Source organism: Lepidothrix coronata, unplaced genomic scaffold (assembly GCF_001604755.1).
Source record: "Lepidothrix coronata isolate B3197 unplaced genomic scaffold, Lepidothrix_coronata-1.0 Scaffold78, whole genome shotgun sequence".
NCBI lineage: Eukaryota > Metazoa > Chordata > Aves > Passeriformes > Pipridae > Lepidothrix > Lepidothrix coronata.
Genome location: NW_016690258.1, coordinates 233,838 through 257,267, shown reverse-complemented (window position 1 = coordinate 257,267; position 23,430 = coordinate 233,838). Strand labels below are relative to the sequence as shown.

General features: G+C 42.6%; 1 protein-coding gene across 1 annotated transcript in view; it reads left to right on the top strand.

Annotated features, from left to right (window-relative positions):
* SHISA5 (shisa family member 5) overlaps window positions 1-22,243 on the top strand; it is a 25,108-nt gene extending 2,865 nt beyond the window's left edge. The window contains exons 2-7 of the mRNA XM_017819890.1: window positions 63-225; window positions 471-602; window positions 1,646-1,708; window positions 15,552-15,667; window positions 16,692-16,910; window positions 19,128-22,243. Coding sequence (XP_017675379.1) covers window positions 63-225; window positions 471-602; window positions 1,646-1,708; window positions 15,552-15,667; window positions 16,692-16,910; window positions 19,128-19,204 — 770 coding nt within the window. The 3' untranslated portion in view covers window positions 19,205-22,243. The remainder of the gene's footprint in view (window positions 1-62; window positions 226-470; window positions 603-1,645; window positions 1,709-15,551; window positions 15,668-16,691; window positions 16,911-19,127) is intronic.
* Window positions 22,244-23,430: the final 1,187 nt, after the last annotated feature.

The following is a 23,430-nucleotide window of genomic DNA, read 5'->3' as shown; positions in this document are numbered from 1 at the left end:
AGAAAGAGGCTTTATATGATTATTTCTTTAGTTACTAACTATTGATTTATAACTCTTTTCAGCTTTAGGTGAGGATTGTCAGGCATATATTGATTATTCTGGCAAAGAACAACCTGCACAATCCTGCCCTGACTTCTGCTGTGGAAGCTGCACAAATCGATTCTGCTGCTCTAATGTAATATTAAGATTTGCTGAACAATTTCAGTGTGTTCTACATAATGGAAGGTAGGAGGCAAACTGAATGTACACAACAGATTATAATTCTGTCATTAAATGACAAAAATACACAGTTTAATGGTTAAATCTTTCTAAGGGATCTTTCAGCTCTGTATTTGGCTCTGTCCAGGATTAGCATTAATGCTTGTAACTTGTAAAATGGGAATAGTGAGGTGGGTAAATTGATGCATGAACTGATGTGTGTCTTCTTGAGCATTTTCAGATACTTATACACAATTTAATTTTTCTTCGAGGATGTCTGTCCCAGGAGATCTTCTAAATAAGATTCAAGAGGCCCAACTAGGAGAATTTTGGGATAAGTTTGACAAGACCGAGTTTGAAGACGAGGCAACCAAAAAAATCCGTGAATTGATGTCCAAGAGCTGGTTGGGATGAATCTTTAATATTCTTGGTTTTACTGTGGTGGGATGGCTCTGGGGCCCAATACAACATGCAGTAATGTTTGTTGTAACGATTATCGTTGTCAGTATTAGTATATCCTGTGTAAAGTCCTGGTTATTGAAAGCTATAACATGAGCTGAGCCATTGTTTATCTTGCAGCTGGCTCAAGCAAGGCTTAACCTGTGAGTGATGTCTGGGGTGAAGTGTTGGCCTCAGCTAAATGTTGTCTCTGTGAAGCACAGAAGACCACCCAGACCTTTGTATGGAGATGTGAGCCTTGCTTCCCCTTACCCAGGCGTAACAGTCCTTGTCAGAAGTATAGATCTGGTCCTTGGAGGACCTAGTGATGTGTGGCTATAATGTGCTGGTGGGAACAAAGACTATCAGGCAAAGGTCCAACGGCCTTTACTGCTGCCCCAGCTGGGTGGAGGAGGGAGCAACACTGAAGTGTCACAGTTCTGTTCTGCCTTTGGTTCAGCCATAAGTCTTATAACTCAGTTTGACTGAAGGTAACAGAAGCCCTCATTATAAAACTGATATTATAAAATTAATCATCCATGTAGAGGATGAGAATATAGCCCCACTTTGCAGACAAGTTGCTGTGCTTGCTCCTCTCTCCTCCCCGAAGCGGAGATGCCTCAGGGATGCCTGTCAGCATACCCAGGTGAAACTAAGCTTAATTAACAGTGAAGGTAATCTTAGTGATAAGCTGGATTTGTTAATGTAGCATGAGTTGTTAATCAGTGGCCAACCTTAGTTATTTATCACTAATTCAGTAAGTACATTGATCCATGGCTATTCTGAATCTATTGTCATCTCAATGAACGGTCTGGGGTTTCTTTTGCACTTCGCAAAACTGTCTTGGAAGGTCTTTGTCAGGCAAATGTCAAATCCACACTCTTAGTGCCGCAGATGACAATATGAATCTCTCTTTAGTGTACATTACTTTTCATGAGAGTGTGGAACTTAGCCAGGTAACTTGAATAAGTCATGAATTCATCTCAAAAATGGAATTTTCTTGCTACAGGATCTCTGACTCAGACCTGGGGGATTTTCAGGACCCTGATGATGACATGCCTCTTGGCCTCAGGTAAGCCATGCAAGCTTTTAAAATGGGATTTGTTTAGCAATTCTTCATTGTGTAATCAGTACACTGGACTTGGCAGTGCTGGGTTAACAGTTGTACTTGATAATCTTAAAGATCTTTTCCAGCCTAAACCATTTCATGAATCTGTGCTGGAATAGTCCATATCCTCCCTGCTGAACACGAGCTTGAAGCATTAGCACAGAATTGCAGAACAGCTGGAGTTGGAGGGGACCTCTGGAGATCATCCAGTCCAACACCCCCACCCAGGTAGGGTCACCTGGAGCAGGTGACACAGGAAACCGTCCAGTTGAGATTTGAATGTTTCCAGAGAGGGAGACTCCACTCTCTCCCTGGACAGCCTGTTCCAGTGCTCTGTCACCTTCAGTGAAAAGAAGTTCTTCCTCATGTTGAGGTGGAACATCCCATTTTAGTTTATGGCCATTACTCTTTGCTCTGTACTCTTAGAAAATCCATAGTGGTTGAGGAAGAGAATCTGCTTTTGTTTGAAGTATCTCCTTGGTTTTCTGGCATCTTTTGCCCTTAAGTTTTTAACCATATTTCTCCTTCTGTTTCAATCTGTGGCAAAAGTAAATTCCTTTCAGCCTATGTCAGTGATGACAGGAGTCCTGCTGTAAAAACGTGTCAGCTTTTCACAGTGTGGAAGATGACGAAGAGAGGGCAGGGTAGATCATAGAATGTTAAGGGGTTGGAATGGACCTTAAAGATCACCTAGTCCCAACCTCCTCTGCCATGGGCAGAGATACCTCCTACTGGATCAGTTTGCTCAAGGCCCCATCCATCCTGGTCTTGAACACTGCCAGGGTTGGGGCAGCCACAACCTCCATGGGAAACCTGTTGCAGTGTCTTACCACCCTCACAGTAAAAACTTTCTTCCTACTATCTAACTGAAATTTCCCCTCTTTCAATTTGTACCCATTACTCTCTGTCCTATCACTGCAGTTCCTGATAAAGAGTCCCTCTCCAGCTTCCCTGGAAGCCCTTTCAGGTACTAGAAGGTTGCTAAGGGGTCTCCACACAACCTTCTCTTCTCCAGGCTGAACAGCTCCAACTCAGAATCACAGAATATGCTGAGTTGGGACCCACAAGGATCATCTAGTCCACCTCTTAGCCCTGCACAGGACCATCCTTAAGAGTCACACCACGTGTCCAAATGCTTTTTGAGCTCTGTCAGCATTGGTGCAGTGACCACTGCCCTGGGGAGCCTGTTCAGTTCCCAGCCACCCTCTGGGAGAAGAACCTCTTTCTAATATCCAACCTAAACCTCCCCTGACACAACTTCAGGCTGTTCCGTGGGGTTCTGTCACTCGTCCCCACAGAGCAGAGATCAGTGCCTGCCCCTCCTCTGCCCCTCTCGAGGAAGCTGTAACTGCGATGAGGTCTCCACTCCGTCTCCTCTCCTCCAGGCTGAACAGACCAAATTTTTTCAGCTGGGCACTTGGGCTTCCCCTCAAGGCCCTCTCAGCCCGTGTCCGTAGGGGAGGTGCTCCAATCCTTTTATCAGCCTCGTGACCCGCTCTGGCCTTGCTCCAACACTTCCATGTCGGAATAAGCAACCCTTTACGTTGGAGACGGCGGAGCGGCGCGCGGCGATGCCGAGCGCTCTCTGACGGATGCCTGTGCGTAGGTGCGAGCGGCGCAGGGCGGCGGGAGGGACACCCGGGCTCCCCTTTAAGGGGCGGTGCGGGGCGCGGTGACGTGCGCGGGGCCGGGCGGCGGGCGCGGGGCGAGCGGCGGCGAGCATGGGGTAAGCCATGGGGCGAGCGGGGCTCCGGGCGGGGCCGGCCGGCCGCGGGGGGACCTTGCCAGCCGGGCTGGCACCCACCGTGCCGTGGTGGGTCCGCCCGGTGCTCCCGCTGCCTCCGGCGGGGCGCGGGCTCGGCACCGGCGGCGAGCGGGGCCGTGCGGGCGGCATCGCCCCGCGGGGGTCGGGGCTCTGCGCCCTCCGCGGCACAGCCGGGCGGAGCCCCCCGCCCTGGGTAGCTCCGAACGCGTCTTTTCCTGCGCGGGAGGAAGGAGCCGCGCTGGAGGCGCCTAAAGGCAGCGCTGCCGCGGCGGTGTGCGGGGGGTCCATGGATGTCTTGGAGCCTTGGTCGCTTTTGGTGAGGCGTCTTCCATAAGGAAAGGGCTGAGACAGCAAATATTTTGGAGGAGGGATGCTCCTTCCTATGAGCTAGGCTGATCTTCCCTGTCTTCAAATATGTGGTTGCAGGACAGCAGCCGTGAGCCTTATCTTGCAGTCAGCCTTTGCTCTCTTAGGAAGGAGCACTTAAATTGCTTTAATTATCTTTGGTTTTGGCTATGGAATGTCTGAAAAAGAGAATCATGGATGTCTCAGCTTGAGAAAATGGGTGATTTTGCTTTTCCCTTTCAGTTACATTGCAGGTTTGAAAAATTCATGTTGTGCAAAGGCCTAGACTTACCATCAAACTTTCTGGTTAGGCAATTTTATTAGAAGGGTGGTAATTACTCACAGAAGTACTGTCCTTCAAAAGCCACCTGGATGTGACTGCAGAGGAAAACCACATCTCAGAACTTTCCCAAATGACTTATGACTGAGGTGTCCCATTTAGGGTGTTTCAACACGGGGAATTGCAGTGAGTGAGACTGTTTGTGACCGCAGCCAGCAGGACACCAAGTAGGTTTTTGTTTTGTTACAGACGTTGCCCAGGGTTTTGTGTGGTGTGTTGAGGTTTTTGTATGTTGTTTTAACCAAGTAGCAAGCTGTATTCCTTCTGGAAGAGTTGTCCCTGGTTCCTTCCTGCAAGGTATGCTCCACCCTCTCTCTCCATGCCAATTTCTTTTAAAAGACAGGTTTTGCATTTTTCCTCGATGACTATGTTTATTTAATACTTTTATTGTGTAGAAAGAAGGTCTGATGTCAGTTGGGATATCTTTTTGTATCTCCAACAAGATAACCACATTCTTCAAACCACTTGTAATGTGAGGAGAGGCAATGAAGGGCAACTTCCTTTAGTGCCCTGTTCTTTCTCATGAGTTGCAAATACTGCCTTTGGCACTGCCCTTCAAAAGGAGGAGGTGATGGTTTCCTGGCATTACAGGTCAGAAAGCATTTAGTTCCCCATTCTTGCCTCAAGCTTATTTCTAGATTGAGTTACCACCCTGACACAATTGCTCATAAATCCTGGGTTTTTAAGAGAACTTCCCCTCTCTGAGGGCTTCTCACAAACTACCCATGGATTTGCTACTAGACCCTGTGGTGTCTCTTCTCCCAAGGGAAGGGTCAATGCTGGAATGTATGTTCTCTGTCTTGTCTGGCCCAGGAGTTTTTAGTTTGCTTCTACTGTTGCTTCTTGGCTGTGTTTATTCTGGGGTCTTCTGCAGAAGTGCAAGCAAAGCACCAGTTTTTTGTAGGTTTCTTTTTATTATTATCCTTTAATATTAGCATCTTTCAGTGTTTAATACCGACTATCATGTGCTGTTGAGGCAGGAGTGCAAGGCACTTTGGGCAATCCTGTTAAGTGTACTTCACAGTGCAAGCAGTAGTCTTTGGACATTTTAAAGACAGTAAATTACATTGCTTTGGAGTGTCTTAATAATGCACTTTTAAGTACTTGAAAGCACTTTGCTTCCCAGAATGCTGCATTTGGAAGCAAAGGGAAGCATTCTAGGAAGAGTGTAAAAGTCAGGGTTAACTCAGATTCAGGTTTTTTTCTGTTGTTGATCAGTCCTTAAAGATACTGTGGAGCTTTTGGGTCAGGGAGTAGGAGTGGGTTTTATACCACTAAACTTGATAAATTTGCCACCATTTTTCTTGCATGTGAGATGTGACCATAAGCAATTTCTACAATTTCTGCTGCTAGAGAATGCACTGTGGCAAGGATTTACCACTGGAAGTTGTTTCAGGGTTTTTTTTCCCCCCTTTTTAATTGGATTACTGAGTTTTCCCTGCTTTACCCCGGTTTCAAAGATGGATTGTGAGCAGTAAGGCTAATTTAGTTAGTTTTCCTCTTTCATTCTGCTGTACATGGTATACTTGTTTCAAGAAACTGTGCAAAAAGCAGAGCACTGATTCACCGGTACAGTTCTTGTTATAATTTGCATTGGTAACTTGATTATTTAGCCTTGGTATGCCAATTTTCCTTACTGGAAAAGGAAATTAGATGACTCACATCAACAATTCAAGTAATTGTGAAGTATTTGAGTGTTTAAGGAGGTAGAGCAATTCAGAACATCTGTATCAAGAGTTACAGAAGAAAATAATTGGGGCAGCTGATACCAGGTTTTCTAATTGGAAACAAAACTTCACATTGTCTGTGTACACAGTTAATTGGACTCTGTTTCTGAATTAATTTGTGCCTTGAAGTTACAGCAGATTTGTGTAACAGATCCAGTAATGCTTGAGGAAAGGCTGTTCGTCCTTATGTGATGGGAAGAGGGAGGCAGAATGTACAACTTCCTGGGAAGGCTCGGCCAGCAGAGACAGACCAGCCTTGTTGCCCTGGGGATGTGCTCATTTGGGGTTTGTCAGGGGCTGAGCAATTTGTTGCCTTGTGGCTTAGTTGTCCTTTTGTGAAATGGAGAAGATCCGTGTCATTCTGCCTGCCTTTGGCTGGGATGCAGCGTCTGAATAGTCTGCTGCAGGCAAAACTTGGCAAAATCTCTAACAGTGGAAGATATAATTATCCTAATTTGCTTTCTCTCAGTGTAGGTGTCTTCAAGGCTATGTTTTCTCCACAGACAAGGTCAAAAATACTGTGATATTGAACTATAACCCATTTCTCCTCCTCCCCTATCACTATCAGGGACTCCAGTTTACACTTTCCAGAGTATTTGGGTACTCCGGCATCTGTAATAGGTTGGGAGGGGTAAGAGAATAAATCATGAAGATTATTACAGAATCACAGAATTGTTAGGGTTGGAAGGGACCTGAAGAGATCATCTAGTCCAACCCCACCTCCACAGCAGTCACCAAGAGCAGGTTGAACAGGAACATATCCAGGTGGGTTTTGAAAGTCCACAGAGAGGGAAACTCCATGAAAATTGGAAAAAGAACTTCTAGAAATGTAAGCAGCCTCTATTCAATAAGCAGAGAATTTCTTTTCCAGTACTGGGCCTTGGTATTTTATGTAATAAATGAGTTAAACAGCATAGAGCCTGTTCTGAGAGGCTTGTGCTCAGGCACGGGCTAATCTCGCCAAGGAATGTAAGCTTTTTGCCTGGAAACAACCAAGATTTGGATATGAAGCTGCTTAAAAAATGTTTGTATGCTTTTTTACTAGCATGAAAAGTAAATGTAAGCTTGCCCAATTTGTAGTGGTCTACTTGCACTGGAGAGCATTAGCTTTTGTGTTCACCTCATTCCTGGTGAAGGAGCTCCTTAAAGCCGGCAGAGCAGCTGCAGGCGCTGGGCTTAACGCTCCCCCAGGTTCGTTTCCCCAGAAACCAGGGAGGAAGGAGAGACTGCAAAATGCTGCCCTGGCACAAGAGGCAGATGTGCATGGTTGGGTTTGCGTGCTCTGCTAACGACAGAGGGCTGTTGGACAGCAACAAACAAGGCAACCTGGCCTAAGCCTACAAAGACAGCGTGAGACTGATCGCTTGGACTGTGTTCAGGAGTTAATTTTCCTGTGGCTGTGTATTCATTGACTGTATGTACCTACAAATACTCCCTCCAAGTGTGTGGGCTTTGCTGTGCCTCTCTACACAATGGAACTCTGAAAACAGTAAATGTTTGGCTGTGGAGAGAGCTTGTGAAAGTGGTAACGCTCAGAGAAGGGTCCTAGAGAAAGAGACATAGAAGTCTTCTTTAAAAACATGTTTAAAAGATCACCATGGCTATTTATTAGGATATAGGAAAGTTTGAGCATGTGGGTTCCAAATATAGCTCCAGCTCTGCCTTTTCATGTACTTCCATAAAATAACCATGGCCTGAGATGTAGCTGGATGTATTTGCAATAGACTGTGTCGTTTGTTATTAGACTTATTTGTTGTTAGACTGTGTATTATGGGAGGAGGACAATGCCCAGCCTTTTAAAACTGCAGTTGTAGGGTCTTCTGTGAAATGAACAAATTAGTTTAATTTTAGGAAATTAACAATTGTGCAAAGGTCAGTCTTTTGACCAAGTCTGTTTTTATTAAAAACATTTTATACCATTCATTTTTAATGTGATACGCCTCTGTGCTTATTAGCATGATCTCTGGTTCTCAATTCCACTGAGAGGTAAACTTTAAACCCTCTATTTTTAATTTTTTTTTTTAGATTGTGGAAGGAACCAGTCATCAGTCACTTTTGTGACTTTTTGGTGAACGTCTTGTTAATGATCAGTGGCAGTTAAAAGTAGTAGTAGTTGGCCAGATGTGACCTCTGCTGCAGAGGTCTGCTCTCTTTTGTGCCGTGTGATATTTTCCTTGATGATCCTCGTTTGCTGGATGAGTAATAACTCCCAAAGAGGGGGGGGGAGTGAGGCAAGATGTCAATTCATAGTAGTATAGGGTAGTTAATTTGTCTAATTTAAACTTTGCTGCTGCTTAAACTCGGTGTTTCTAACTTTTACATATGATTTTGTGTGATGGCACATGAGTAGTGTGGGTAAAGACAGGGGTGTGTTTCCTGTGAGAGCTGGATTATAAAGCAAGCAAAGCAGGTGGGTGTGACCTGGTCTAAACCTCCTTTTACTGCTGTTTCAGTGTGTTTGGCAAGTCATACACCAGGTTGCAATTTGCCAGGAAAAAGATCCTTTAACTCTTTAGCCAAATTAGTTTCTAATTAGGTGCTTAAATTTGCTTTCTAAAATTTGGATAGTGTTGGCAGTAGCAAATTCAGAGTATTGCAGTTTTTGTGGAGAAAATTTTTCTGTGGCACTTAATTTCTTTTTCAGTTGAACTTGTTCTATTAATTCAATTAACCACCTAAAAATATCCTTCCCACTGCCCAAATGGGACCCACTGTTTGTCCCAAATTTTAGTTGGGGCAGGGGGTAACATAGTGTGTCATTGAACTGGAATCCTGATGGTAGGAGGGGAACTGACTCACTTTGCTTGCCTTAAATATCTGTGTCTGTAATCAGTTTAATTTCTCTTTGTACCACTAAAGAGCATTTAAAATTTATTTACCATCTACAGGAGCAAAGGCCTTACATTGTGTTTAAGGATAGTTTATATGCTGAGGGTCCTGCATGAAGCTGCAGTGTCAATTCTTCCACTGTTGATAAAAGACTTCAGTCCCTCTGAATGCAGCTCTGGCTTCTCCCCTTGTTATGTGCATATTGTAATGTTCCATTTACCTATAACAATTACTCTCAGTTGTCTACAGAGTGTACAATAATAGGTTTCCTGGGAAACCTCACCGGAAAATTGTATTTTTAGTGTGCATTACAAAGGGATTTATGTAAATAGACATATTTAGTACAAGTGCACTGTTTATGGACCAAGAAGAGATGCTTGCATACATATTTCATAATAACCTGTTGGATCAGGGTGTTGGATGTCTGTGTAAAACCACAAACTCCAGGAAGTTCCCTCCCTGCCTCTTTCTCATATAGGCTGTTTAAGAACATGTTATGCTAAACTTGTTCCATGTTATTTGAAAAAAGAAAAGAGAATTTAGTGTCTTAAAAAAAAATTAGCTTTGCTTCCAGTAGGTCTTTGCGTATAAAATTAAAGTTTATTATTTTGGGCTTAAAGTAAACCCACATCAGCTTCCTCTTTGAACAAAGTGAAAAAGGACCCCATTCAGTACATATTTAGCAAACTTCTCAAAAGACTCTTGCATTCTGTTTTCCTATAACACTCTTGCAGTTCCAGGGCTTCTTGGGTTCCCATGGCATTATTGTTGCTCCTTTGGGATGGGTTCTCAGGCCAGAGCTGGCTTGGCTGGTGCTGAGGGTCCCTGGGCTGTGCTCAGCCGTGGGTGGACTCTGGAGGATGTAGCTCAGGATTGTTTACACTGCAGGTGAGCAGAGGTGTCCCAGGAGTTGTTTCAGGGGGGCTCCTGCTGCAATCTTTGCTTTTTTTTTTTTTTTGAGGGTACCCAGAAAGAACTACGGCAAGTTGTGCTAAGTTTTGGGGGTTTCCAGTGGCAGTTAATCTGTGTCTGTGCAGTTTGCAATCAGTGATGATTTGAGCTGGTACCACACTGGTGGGTCAATCAAAATAAGATGAAACTCTTTTCTTGACACTGGGGGACTGTGCGTGGGCAGGACCCCAGGAGAAACAGCCTCAAGTGCTGACTTCAGTTAACATTTTTTTGAAAAACCGATGCAGACATCACAGTTCCTGCCCACACTTCACTGCATTGCATAGCTTATAAAATGACTTTGCAGTTACCCAAACCTGCCAGTCTGATGAAACTACCAAGATTTCATGATTTTGAAACCATGCTGGTATCGGTCTGAGTCTGAAGCTTGCCTGTTGCCCACCACAAGAATCACTTGGGAACTTCTTGATCCTGCAGAGATCCTGTTTTGGGGAGGTGGCTCACAGGTAAAACATCTGGAGGAGACCATGGTGTGATTGCACCTGGGCTAGGAGGCTTTACTATGGTGTATATTTTGATTGTCTGCTTGTGCTGAAGCTCCTGTGGCCCAAAACCCAGCTGTGCTAAAATAGGCTGATCAGTTCACCAAGTTTTAAAGTCAGTGTTTTCCCATGGGTTTGCTTTCTTTGTAATAGTAAGTGTTTTTCTGTTAATCTCTGTGAAAATGGTTCTGATGCTTTGAATTTTCGTGCGAAGACATCAAACCAAGGAAGTGTGTTGTTAGTAAAAGCTGTAAAAACTAATCCCTCTGAAAGACTCTTGGGAAGTCATATTGCTTTTTTTAAAATAAGAGTTTATCCTTTATTTTCCTGCCAAGCTTTAGAGGCATTATGTGGCATTGTATGGCTGTGACTAAAATGTTGGACTTGGGTAAACTTCTCTGGGGACTTGTTTGGTCATGCCCTGCACCTCAGTCAAAGCAAGCCTGGACATTTACCATCCTATCACCTTTCTGGGAACTGTATCCTTTTCTGGAGCAGTGAAGAATGATATGCATATACTCAGTTGTTGGTTTTGGTTTTTTTTACTTTCAAGAATGGCCTAAATTATCTATTGAAGTCTTTCCAGACCACCCCATGCTACAGCCATAACTTAGTATTTGTAAATGTTTGTTTTCAAAAGCAGCAGCGCTTTTGGAAAGGACCCTGCCAACATGTTTCTCCAAGCATGGAACAAATCTTGGAATAGACTAAAACTTGTGAAATAAATAGGCTGCTTTAACTAATTTTTCAGAACTAGGTGGTCTCATTGTTCATTGGGATGTTTTCTCTTTTTGAAGACAAAATTTCATGTCAATGGGACACACTGCAGTGCATGGATATGCAAAAACTTTCTTTACATCTGGACTCAGAAAATGTCGCTGACTTAAGTGATTCAAACTACTCAGGAGAGTTAAAAATACATTGCTGGAATTGAAACTTGGATATTTTAAAATGCTTTAAATAACCTCGAAGTATTTTTTTTTCCACTTGACAGTATTGAAGGTAGAAATCTCCAACATGAACAACTGCCTTGAGAATTAGCTTCTACAGCTTGTACTACTTAGATCCCGGGCTTGAGTCTCACATTTTTAATATGTCCATTACATCTCATTCAGTAACAAAAGGCACTAATCACTGAACTCCCTTTTTGTGAGCTGATAGATATTTTGAATGATTAGCCAGCCTTAAAAGTAAGGCGAGGCTGTGAAACGTTCTCACTACACTTCAGTGCTTTCCAAAGGTGAGAGATAGGGGCAGGAGTGGAGGAGGGCAAGGCAGGAGAGAGGTGGGGGTAGGAAAGGGCAGGGCATTGTCTCTCCATATTTACCTTCCCATACATTTTATGAGAAGTCCAGTTTATCGTTGCTGCAGTAAATCCGCTATTAGGTTTGATTTTTGGTTTTTTTACTAAATCACTGGCAAAAGTTCCCTTTTATGCGAAGAGAAAGAGGCAGGAAACGGCAGGGACTGAGCTCAAGCTGTTTATAACTGTGTGTGCTTTATTTAGAGACTATGATGTATATAATGTGGGTGTCTGGAAACCTCTGTTCACCAGAGCATTCTGATCTGGTGCCGTGGCCACCCTGATTTCTGCTCTCTGACGTTTGTTTGCAGAATGCAGAGGGGAAGGTGTGCTTTCAGTTTTGGTTGGCTTTTTTTTTTCTCTCTCAGTTTAACCATTCAGGGGAAGGATCTGTGAGCTACAGTCCCTCGTGTCAGTTCTTTGTCATCTGTGTACAATGCTAACAGTTGGTAATTAAATTATCATTTAACGTGAGTGTAATTTCTTTCAAATAATTTCAGAATCCTTTAGGCAGATTCATCAGATGAAAGCAATTAAATTAAAGAATAGTTTTGTTTTAAGAAAGGGGTATAAGCTCTCTGCAAGAGAGTTTTTATACATATCCAGAATATCTTGTCTCCTGAAGCACAGATGGTTCACTAAGTATGCTGAGGATCACTGTGGCCTCACTTGAGTAACATCTTCTCTTAGTGGTAGCCTTCTTGCACTTTTTTCCAATAGTTTTACTAGTGGGATATCCCTTAAATGCTCAAGAAGTTCTCAGGACAGTACTCCTTGTACAGTAAAAAGACATTATTACAATAAGATTCTGCCTGACCAAGCAAAAATTCCAAAAGGGTATCGCTAGTTTTGATTGTAAACAGAAATAGTTTGAAAAAAAATATATTTTTGAAGCGCTTCAGTGTCGAGAGTGTTGATGACATGACTTACAAGTTCATAGCACTTGCAGTTTTGTTTTGTGTAAATGTTTTGCTACCTTCTGCTGTTCCAAGACATTAGTCTGTGTGAGCCCAAGCGCTGGCAAGAAAACTATCTGCTGTGAAGTAGGTGATAAAAACGTCTGCCAGTAATCAGTTGTTACACTCCTTAGGAAACTCTGAGAAGAACTGACTCCTCTGTTATTTCACCCACTGGGCTGTTTCTGAAGGCTTGTAATTTTGGTCTGCAGCAGTCACAGAGCGTTTCAGTGGCTAGAACTGAATCAGTGTTTACACACAAAAACACAGAACCGCACTCAGTGCACACACATGACACACCTGTACTTTAAATATAGTTAGCTCTCCAAAAGATGGATGCAAAATGTCACTGTGCTGCTGTTGTGTCATTTAACAAAGACAAAGACAAGTGATGCAAAGGCACAGGGTGTCCCTAACAACTTGGTGAAAACATGGACATGGTGTTTTGGGTTTTCTTTTAGCTTTGCTTTTATTACATTCCTTATTCTAGGTAGTAAATACGAGGTGTGCTTCATTGAACAGAAAACTTTATTAAAAATAAATAAATGGAGCCCATGGGCCGGTATTTTTATCTGTTCATGGCCAGCTTGGCTGCAGATGGGCTTGTGCTCATATCAGAACTGGATTTGGTCGTGAGAGATAAGGGGGCTCTGCCAGTTTCCTGCTCTGCTGGGCAATTTATGATGAGTAAATGTTGCTCCACTTTATCTCCTTGGTATGTTTGATTCTGCCCAGCCTCTGCTGAAGTTCAAAGAATTTCTTTGTGTGTAAAAGTGAAGAATTTTAGTCAGTCTTAATCTCTTCCCTTGACACAAGAATTTCTTTCCTTGGCAGAGCTCACTAGCAAAAAGGGTGGTTTTTTTTTTTTTCCTTCTTTACTGAGGAAAGAAGGAAGAACCCAGAGGACTCTTTTTCTTTGTCTCTTCTAATGTTGCTTGGGAATCACTGTGTGTAGTGGAAATAAAGTCAACTTCCCTAGTGAGAGGGCTCCCTCAGGGCTGATGCAGAAGTGGGAGCAAGAGGAAAGAAAACTTGGCTGCTCCACAAATATCAGTAACTGCAGCTGATGTTTCTTGTCATGCAGTTTCCAGAGGTGTCTGTAGTTTGTCACAGGCATTCATGCTGTTTATTGTGAACACTGCAATCAGGTATTTAAGGTTAATGTACAAATCCATCACACACACTTCTTTCTCTCCTTCTCTTGAAATTGCACCTGTACCTCCCTTTTATACTTGGCTTGAAAGAAATGGGATTTTTTTGGTGGAGATGAACTGGCTGTGAACTTACTGTGCTGAAATGAAACTAATGCTCATGAGGATGGGGGGGAGCACTTAAAAGCTGAGTGGTTAGGAAAGCATCTGGATCTGCAGGTCAGCATATGAAAAAACTTCTGTAAAGTTGCAGATAAATGTGGCAAAAATGCACATGTTCCTCGACACATGGTTGCATCTTTGCATCCTGCAGCTGTGTTGCAATGGTCTGTTTTCTTTCCTGGCAGCGTTTCTGACATGGCTCCTGCGACTTCAGGAGGCTGCAGCAGTTCCTGCTTCCTGTTTTACATGTAAATGCTGAATTGCAGTGACTGCAGGCAATCCACACTATCATATTTAGTACTTCGTGACTCGGTCCACAGTGTTGTATTTAGTGCTTCACAAATTACATGGAGTTACACTTAGATAAAATTCTTGCTCATATTTTTGAAGGAGATTTGACCCAAATTTTTTTCTTCTAGTTGTTGCAGAAATAGAATAAAACTGATGGAGCCTCTCTTGAGGGGGAAAAAATGCATTTTAAACTGAACCTGGTTTATTTTTTCAGTGCTCACGCTCAGTCAGTGTTCAGCTTACTAAGGGTTAAATTGCTCTAGAAGAACGAGGTGAGGTCTTCCAAATTTGGGTTAGGGATAGAGCATTTTGCTTTTTTTTTTTGGCAATTATTTAACCTTCCAGTGTCACTGATACTCAAAAGCGATTTTCCCATTTGGTGGCTGTTTGGCAGCCAAGTGAAAATTGCTGGAGGTTCTGGAGGTGTGTGGTTTTGTTTAAAGCTGTTAACAGGAAACTGAGCAGGAAAAAACTAGAGCTCTGTAGCCAAAATTTTTACCAAGAGGCGAAAACAGGATGGATACAAAACCAGCTCTCTGCTTGTTATTTTAGAGGTTGTTGTTCGTTAAAACTGATTTCCTGTAATTGTTCCCAAAACTGATGCATGGTGCACTTTTTTTTTTTTTTTAAGAAATAAAAATGCTGGAGACTTTGGCTTCCATGGGAGGAAGACTTTATTGATTTCAGACAGTAAGAAACACATCATTGGCATTAACACTTAAAAGGGAATTGTCACTGGGCTTTGCTGTGATACCTTTTCTCTCCTGTGTGGTAAACTCGTAAAGCTTCCAGAGGTGACTGTTTGTCTGCCTGCATCATTTGATGCTCATCAGAGAGGTCAAAGCAGGTGTAATCTTTGGCCTTGCCACACCAGGTTTTGGAGTTCTAGGCAGTGTTTCTGTCCCCCATAATGTAGCCTGACATACTTGCCGTGGCAGTAAAGTTTGCAGAATTTCAGATCTTCCAGGCCGTGTGAAACATGGCTTCTAAAACAGCTGTTTACAAATGCCAAGGAACCTGCCAAGAGTCTGTTGAGTGCTGAGATTGTCTCGAGCTGGGGACTGGGAGGTCTGAGGAATGTGGGAAGAACTTGCTGTCACCCCAAAGCCCGGTGTGCTTTGTTTTCGGGCCTGCCTGCCCGTGTGCTCAGAGCAGGCAAGCGGTGCTTGGGAAATCAAGTCGTGGAACTCGTGGTTTTGAAACCTTGACTGCTGTAAGCTTTTGGAATACATAAAGGGACACACAGTTACACTAAAAAAACAAGAATCACAGTCACAATTAAATGAGAGGGGCCAAAGACCCCTTGGTAGGGGTTGGTCATCTTCCCCTGCCTCAGCAGCCCTGACCTGCAGCACTGCCCTGCACAGTTGTTTCTTATTCCAATGCATGAAGTAGTAAGAGATTGGAGGTGGAGCAATGTGTTTGCTACAGGAGGTTTGCTTAAGGAGTGACTCTTATCAGTTCTGTTGGTCTCTCTGTTGCAGTTTTGGAACCCTTATTGCGATTGGAGTTACTGTTTGTGCCGTGATTGTCATCACTATTATTCTGTGCCTCACCTGCTCCTGTTGCTGTCTCTACAAAGCATGTCGAAGACCACGGCGTGAGTACCTCTGTATTTTCTTTTTCACGTCTTGGAACAAGACTTTTTCTTTTCCCGCCCCCAGGAAATAGTGTTCCTACAAAAGGTAAAAATTATCTTGCCTTACCTCTCTGCTCTGAAGTTGCAATGCCTAAACATTAAAAAGAAGCCACTTCGGAATGTGAAGCTGCAGAGGGATGTTTTGGAATATTTTCTGAGAATTTAGAAGTTCTCCTTCCCCCCCCCCCTTCCTCCCCAGGATGGGAGGTTTGGGAGTTGTTTTGGAATGTTTTTTTTTGTTCAGGTAAACAGGGGGGGTAGGATAACCTTAAAAATATACCTGAAAAATAAACAAGAGGCTCAGGACTGCAACAGTGCAATCTTGAGCAAAGTCTGTAATTGCAGCATAAAAACGAAGGCTGTCTCAAAAAACCAAATTGTTGCAGTTTATTAGAAAGTATTAATTCTCCCTATTCCAATAAGAGATATGAACCAATAATCCAACGTCAGCTCCTACAAAAATCAATGAATTAAATGTGTATTTGCCTTTCTGACTGTTATGTAGAGAAAAAGGTACTAACACATGGATGGATTAGTTGTACATAAAAGGAAGCTCCTTACCTGATAAAGGAGATATTTATCACCTTAGTCCTTAAAAACAGATAACATTCTGAAATGAGCAGTTTTTCCAGTCTTTCACCAAATGATAGATAACTTGGCTGCAGGCTTGAGTTCCTGGTTTTAGAAGAGTCCAAGAAAAAAGTTTTTTTGCTCTCGGTGGTTGAGGCACCAGGAGGTGAGTTGGCTGCTCTCCCAGTACGTGAAGGCTCTCATCAGCACTGAGATCAATGGAAAGGAAATTTAGAGGCACACGGTTCTAAATCCATGGTGGGACTTCGAGAATGAAATTACCCCGAGTTTGAAGTGAGGAATTGACCTTAAGGGTGAATGGTTTTTGGGGTTTTTTTTGTGTTCCTGTGGTTGGCTGTTGAAGGAGATCTCCTGGGACCACCAGCACTAACCGTGTTCTTTTCCTTGTGTGTAGCTGTTGTGACCACCACTGCTACCACTACAGTGGTCCACGCTCCTTATCCCCAACAACCAGCAGTGCCACCCAGCTATCCAGCAGCTCCATATCAAGGATACCAGCCCGTGGCCATCCAGCCCCAGCCGGGAATGCCGGTAGCACCGTACCCTGCACAGTATCCTCCCCCTTACCCCATGCAGCCCTCGGGACCGCCGGCCTATCATGAGACGGTGGCAGGTAAGGCAGCACTGAGAGCTGCTTCAGCTCTTAAACAGCCAAAGAGACACTTGCTCTGGAGCCAATTTTGTGTTATTTACATCATTTGCTTTCTATGGCTTTATTAACATAAGTAAGCAAGTGATGTAAAACTCAACTTATGGTGGGTGCTGTAATTCACCCTCATGGCAATTTCGTCACCGTTTCTATGTTAAGCATTGCCAGAGGAGGTGTGAGCTGGAGCTGTACTGGCAAAGTGGTGTGTGGGACTGTCAGTGGAGCCAGTAGAATGTTTTACTAGTGCAGCTGACATTTCCTGTTAAATCAAAGCCCAATTACCAGATATATGTAGGAGTTGGGTGATTCTGCAGACCCTCTCTAATCTAATATCTGCTAGCTCTATTCTGTAAGAGCATGTAGTGACAGGACAAGGGGGGATGGATTCAAACTAAAAGAGAGTAGGGTCAGATTAGATATAAGGAAAAACTTCTTCCCTGTGAGGGTGATGAGGCCCTGGCACAGGTTGCCCAGAGAAGCTGTGGGCATCCCTGGAAGTGTCCAAGGCCAAGCTGGATGAAGCTCTGAGCAACCTGGGCTAGTGGAAGGTGTCCCTGCCCATGGCAGGGGGTTGGAACTGAATGATCTCTGAGGTCCCTTCCAATCCAAACCATTCTGTGAGGTGTTTCAATCTATATACAGATGGTATTCTTCAGGAGTTTGTCACTATGTTTAGAGAATACCAAGTCTGATCAACTTCAGACCAGTTTGTTGCCAACCAGCAGTTAGAATTATCAGAATCTTTTTTTTCTCCAGCTTTCTTTCTTTCACAGCATTGTGTTCATGCAGCCTTATTGTTGCAATGACTAATTCCCACTTCTGCTGGTAACAGTTGTTCTCTGAACAATTGGCTTCTGGCTGTTGAGAGGAGCCAAAACTAGGCTGTTACCTGCCCTAGGATCTTCAAGCCCTCTTACAAACCACATTATTTGTTCTTCTAAGTAACAAGTGAAGTATAGTCCTGATCAGTAGATAATGCCCTTGGAAAGTAACTTTCAGAACAACTCAAATATAAAATGGCTTTTCATGGTCTGAAGCATTTGCAGACCAGTTAGAAATAGTACGTTAATAATGTGCAGACCAGCCCCACATGTGGAAACACTGACCTGGCAGGCCTGTTGAGTCTGTTTTTCTGTTATAAATGCCAAAGAGGCTGTGGGTTTTATGGGATTACGCCAAAGTGCTTTGACTTCATCTTTTTCGTGTGAGGGAGCCAATAAACCAGTCACTTTACTTCTGCCCTCTGGTTTCTCAAACTGTTGCTGGTTTGTTAGTTCTTAGAACAAGTTGGGTTTTTATTTCTGGGAGCATACCAAAGCACTTTCCATGTTGCCAGCTGAGAACGTCTCATTGTGAGAGTTCCTTCCTTCATTTCTCCTGTCTATTAACCAAGGAGCAGGCTCTTAACTAGGTCACACCCTGGGGAGAGGATACCTGCTCTGCCAAACAGGAGCCAAACCCACTCACTTTACAAGATCAGCAGGAGATAACAACACTTACACTTTCCAGGGATCTGATCACCTGCTGCATTACTTGAACCAGTGCTGTTTGCCTGACCTGAAAATGAAGGTGCCACTTGAGAGCAGCTTGTCTCACAACACTGGAAAACAAGGCTGCCTTCCCAGAGTCTAAGTTAAACTCTTCAATGGCTCAGTAGTGGTGGGATACTTTTTTCCCTTTAACTTTTTTAATTAACTCTGTGACACTTAGGAGGAAAGCATTTTCCCTGAAGGAATCCTAAAATTTGATTTCTCTGGTCCTTTTTCTTTTGCCCAGAGGCTTATTTTTTTTTCTTGGCACACTGTCAGGTATATCCTGTTGTTTGTGCAACCCTGACTTCCACTGGCTCTCTTTTGGACCAGATCTGTTCCCTTTTTTTTTTTTTTTTTTGGACTAGGTTCTACCCTGAAGGCAAACCATGAGCTTGTGGCTGCCATAATTCACATGTATACTTAGCATCAAAAAAACCCCAAAATCCCACAAGAATGAAGGTTTTTATGATTTCACTTCTGAAATGCAGATGCTCTGTGAGTGAGCACAAGCTGTTCTCAAGTCCAACTAAGATGCTGGATAAGTTGAACCTCTTAATCATGTGCTGAAACCAGAAGTTGCCATTTTATATGTAGAATTCAGAATGTACATTTTATAAATCTGTTTTTGCTTTGTGTTTTGCTTTTGCAGCTGGTGCTGGAGCCCCTTACCCAAGCCAGCCCCCTTACAACCCTGCTTACATGGATCCTCAGAAACCCACCTATTGAACAGCTCTTCTACTGTGCTTCTGCATATGAAACTTTTCAAAATATAATTTGTTCTGTTTACACCCTGCACCAGTAGTATATTTTTCTTGAAGACAGCAATCTTTTGTCTAAATAACGTGAAAAGTAATTCAGTATGTTTAATGCTCCGAGGAAGGAGTATTTGTCTTGCAGAAGTTGTTCATTTATACCTCAAGCAAATAGAAAAAGAGATTTTGCTCTAAATACAGTGAGAAGCATGAAGAAGGAGTACTTCAGAAATACAGAACCACGATAACATTTGCTGTGCAATAATTTTGAAAGGATTGGTCTAATATGAGCATTGTCAAACACCCAAAGCTGTAGCAATCTTTTGCACAGTATTAAAACATAAAAACTTAACCTCTGAGTAACTACCTGATACATGTTACATATGTTCTGCCTGTTTTGAAGCTACTATTGTTAGGTAAGCTGCCATTTAATACATTTCATTTACCATTCAAAAGGGAATTTTCCTTTTTTACAACACATTTGCCTTCAGTAAGGGGTAGCAAACCATGTTTAATTGTCTCTGGACTAGCTCTAAATAGCACGAGTTGGTGATTTCCTTGTTTTCTTTCCCAATTTGAAGGCTTTAAAACTGTGCCTCCACTGGGTGTTAGAGCTAGGAATTAACAACAAATCCAAACTCTCTGCCACTTAACAGACCAAATATCTCAAAAGCTGAAAACTTGAAAATTCTTCATAAAAATTATTGGACAAGTATTCCTTGTTGAGGTGTTGTTGGACAAGCTTACTCCAGTCATTTCTTGTGATGGGTTTGGAAGAAAAACTGGCAATTTAACCACATGTTAAGCAGAAATACCTGCCAGCATTCAGTCCTGCCTCATCACAGGGAGGGAATTTGTTTTACAGGAGGGATGGGATGTCAGCAGTAGATTGGGGTTTTCAGATGCTTAGGGTTTTCCGCTGTCTCTAGTGGGAACTGTATATGGCAGGAGCCTAAGAATTCTAGACCTTTATAAACTCAGTCTGCATTTGAATAACAAAATGCAGGGAGGGATAAGAAATCCCAGCCCAACACGAAGCAGGGATTAAAATTCCCTGTTGTCTTCAACATTCCCATAAAGCTGAACAGAAGATGAGAAGTCAGGGAAAGCAGGGATTTGGTCACAGCCAGGTAATATATTTTTCAGAAGGTAGTGCTTTCAGCCATGAAACATCTTGAGACATCCTCATGACTATTACCACTGCTGGGGCTTTTGGCTCCATAAATTTTGTTTTGTTCAAACAAATAAGGTGGTTTTTTTGTTGTTGTTTTTTTTTTTTTTCCCACTGTCCTCAACAATTCTGTCTTTTCTGACATTGATATACAGTATGTTTTTAATCCTCATAGAGCTATCTAGTTAGTTGTATGCATAATTTTAACATATCTTTTACACTGATTTTACTTTTTTTGGAGAGGCCATTGAGCCATTTGTCCCGTGATTTTACATTTGGAGGTATATTATTGTTTGGTGGCATTATTTTACCTCATATAGTGGGTGGAAATTGCTGCTGCCAAAGGCAGCCTTGTTTTTCTTCCTGATTGTTGAGTCTATTTTTGGATTATTCTGAATTTTTTAATTTTTTTTTTTTTAAAGAAGGTTTTCAGGGCATTTCAGAAGGAACTTGTAGAAAGTTTTTAGCATCAAAATTCATGCCAACCTGTGCTCCTGTGTTACACCTCTGAGTGTTCAAGTTAATAGCATGAAATGGTGCCAAGAGGCACTCACAGAGCATGTATCCATGTATCCCGTGTCTGTGTTCCTCCTCTTTCCTGCCTTGTCAGCTGAGAAAGCAGGCAATGCTTCATTACACTGCTAGACAACCAACACTGGATCCTGTGTCCTGTGTGGAGGGTGAAGTGTTGCCTTAGAAACCTGGAATGTTTCTGTGTGGGAGGGCACTGAGTAGCTGCAGAAATAAATCCCTTGCTGTAGATCCCTTGTGTTTATTCACGTAGAAGGAGAGCAGAGACTATTCCAGCACCTTCAGATGGAGCCTGGCCAGGGAGAGCAGCTCTCAGAGCACAGGCAGAGCATCCCAGTGTGGGGCTTGATGAGGTTGTTCCTGTGCCCTGCTCTTCTTTCCTCCATCTGCTCTGACAAATGGATCAGTTTGTGGCAGTCTTGGTAATGGTATGTTTGGGTTATGAAAGGGAAATCTGCAGTTTCGTGTCAGGTTGGCTCATCCCTGAGGGAGGCAGTAGGAAAGTGAAGTGGCAGCAATAACAGAGGTTCCCAAATGTGAAGTTTTGGTGTAGAAGTTGCACAGACCAAATAGATTGTCCTGAATTGCCACCCCTGTGTGTGTAGGGGTGGGAGGAGATGAGGGGAAGGGTTAAGGAGCCTCAAGACTGACACTTCTTCAGTGAACAGGTGCTAATGATAACTATGGACAAGTGAAGAGATGAATCATTAATGCACAAGGAACTACTTAAGCAGCAGTGTTACTAACTCAGTTACAAAACTCATTGAAAGAAGAGAGAACGATCCAGTTCACAACTGGAGCAGTTAATCAGATCTTTTCTTATTGTTAGTGAATTTATCATCATTAACAATAAGGTGTAGGACCAAATTTTACTTGCCTGTTGCCCTGCAACTTGTTGAAGCTTGTTTTTATACAGTTAAAGGAATGGGATGGTTTTAGAAAAAATGGAGGAGGTGATCCATAAATTTTTAGTTTAAGCACTGCTGATGTGTGTCATTCCAAGTAGCTGTTGCCTTCACATCACTAGTTATCCACAGTGCTGTAGGGAGGGGGAATGGAACTAAAACTTTAAATGTTGAAAGAGTATATCCTAATTTGGTTTTAATTCTGTAAGTGCCTTTGTTTCAGAAATGTTTTGTGAAATTAAATACAGTAGAATATTTTATTGTATTGGATTTAGTAGATAATCATTGTTGCTTTTGTTACATACTGTAACCTCGCTTTGTATGTTGTTTGTAGGTTAAACATAAGTATTCAAACCAAATGGCATAAACTCTATGCACCTTTGTAATAAATACAGTGTTTGAAGTACATTCTGTCAGCTTTTTCTTAGCCTCATTTTGAGTATCATTTAGGGGTGTATCTCCAAAGCTACACATTTTACTTCGTAATGTTTGACAGCTCGTGTTACTGAGTGTATTTTAAGCCAATTTGTATCCCAAATACCACTTTGGGGAGTGAAGGCTGAAGCCTAATCACAACACTACAGGTCACAACATAAAGGAGGGACAGTGCAAGCTCCTGAATGATACTCTGCCAAGCTAATCCAAGAGGATTGATTCTAAGGCCTCGTCTGGCCTGAGGACTACATTAAATGCATGAAGGTTGAATGCATTGGCTACCAAATCCCAAGACATTTGAAAAATCTAACATAGACAAGGTGGTAGATTTCAAAATCTGTAATTTGATTAAAGTTTAATATCTTCCCAGAGTATATTTAGGCTCGTGTGTTGAGTATCATTTATCAGTTTGTCCAACTGCGGGTGTGGCAAGTGATGCTTTCTACTCTGTGTGAAAATGTTTTTGCTGGTGTGTTTGTGTATTTTATAGTTTTGAAGAAAAACACTTTTGAAAGGTTGCGTTCACACCTCCCCCCCCTACTCATTAATCTTTCATCTGAAAATATTTTCTTTGAGCAGGTGAAGAATTCTCTTAATGAGACACCAACCAGCACTGAATCGGTGGAGGGTGTTGAGTGTATCGTCATTATTACATTGAATTGCCAGCTAAGTTCCAATGTAGGATTTGAAAGAAAAAGGGGGAAGGGAGAAAAACAAAAATAAAACAAAAAAACCCACAATAATTGTGTAGTTTTGTAACGTCAGTTCTTGAATTTCTTGTAGCCTCAGCTGCAGGCTGATAATGTGTTGCAAGTGAAATATAGATCACTTTACTGCCAAATTTTATTTCACATTTTCTCAACAGAACTTCTATTAGTTAAATGAGCACAGCAGACAAAACATATGCTCCTAGAAACCTAAATGTAGAAAACATATGATTAATGTTTGGGCTAGAAATGACACCAGGAAATCAGAGTTATTTCTGATGGGTTTTTTTGCCACTGCTTTTTAGTTTATCTGTTTTTCCTTTCCCAGGACTTGGTAGCAGGTGCACCTGTGCAGCGTGGCTGGATTTGGGAGGTGATGTGCACAGGAAAGCTCTGTGCCTTCCCCTCTCTCTGCACACAGGGCTGAGGAGCAGGAGCTGCTGCTTTGGTT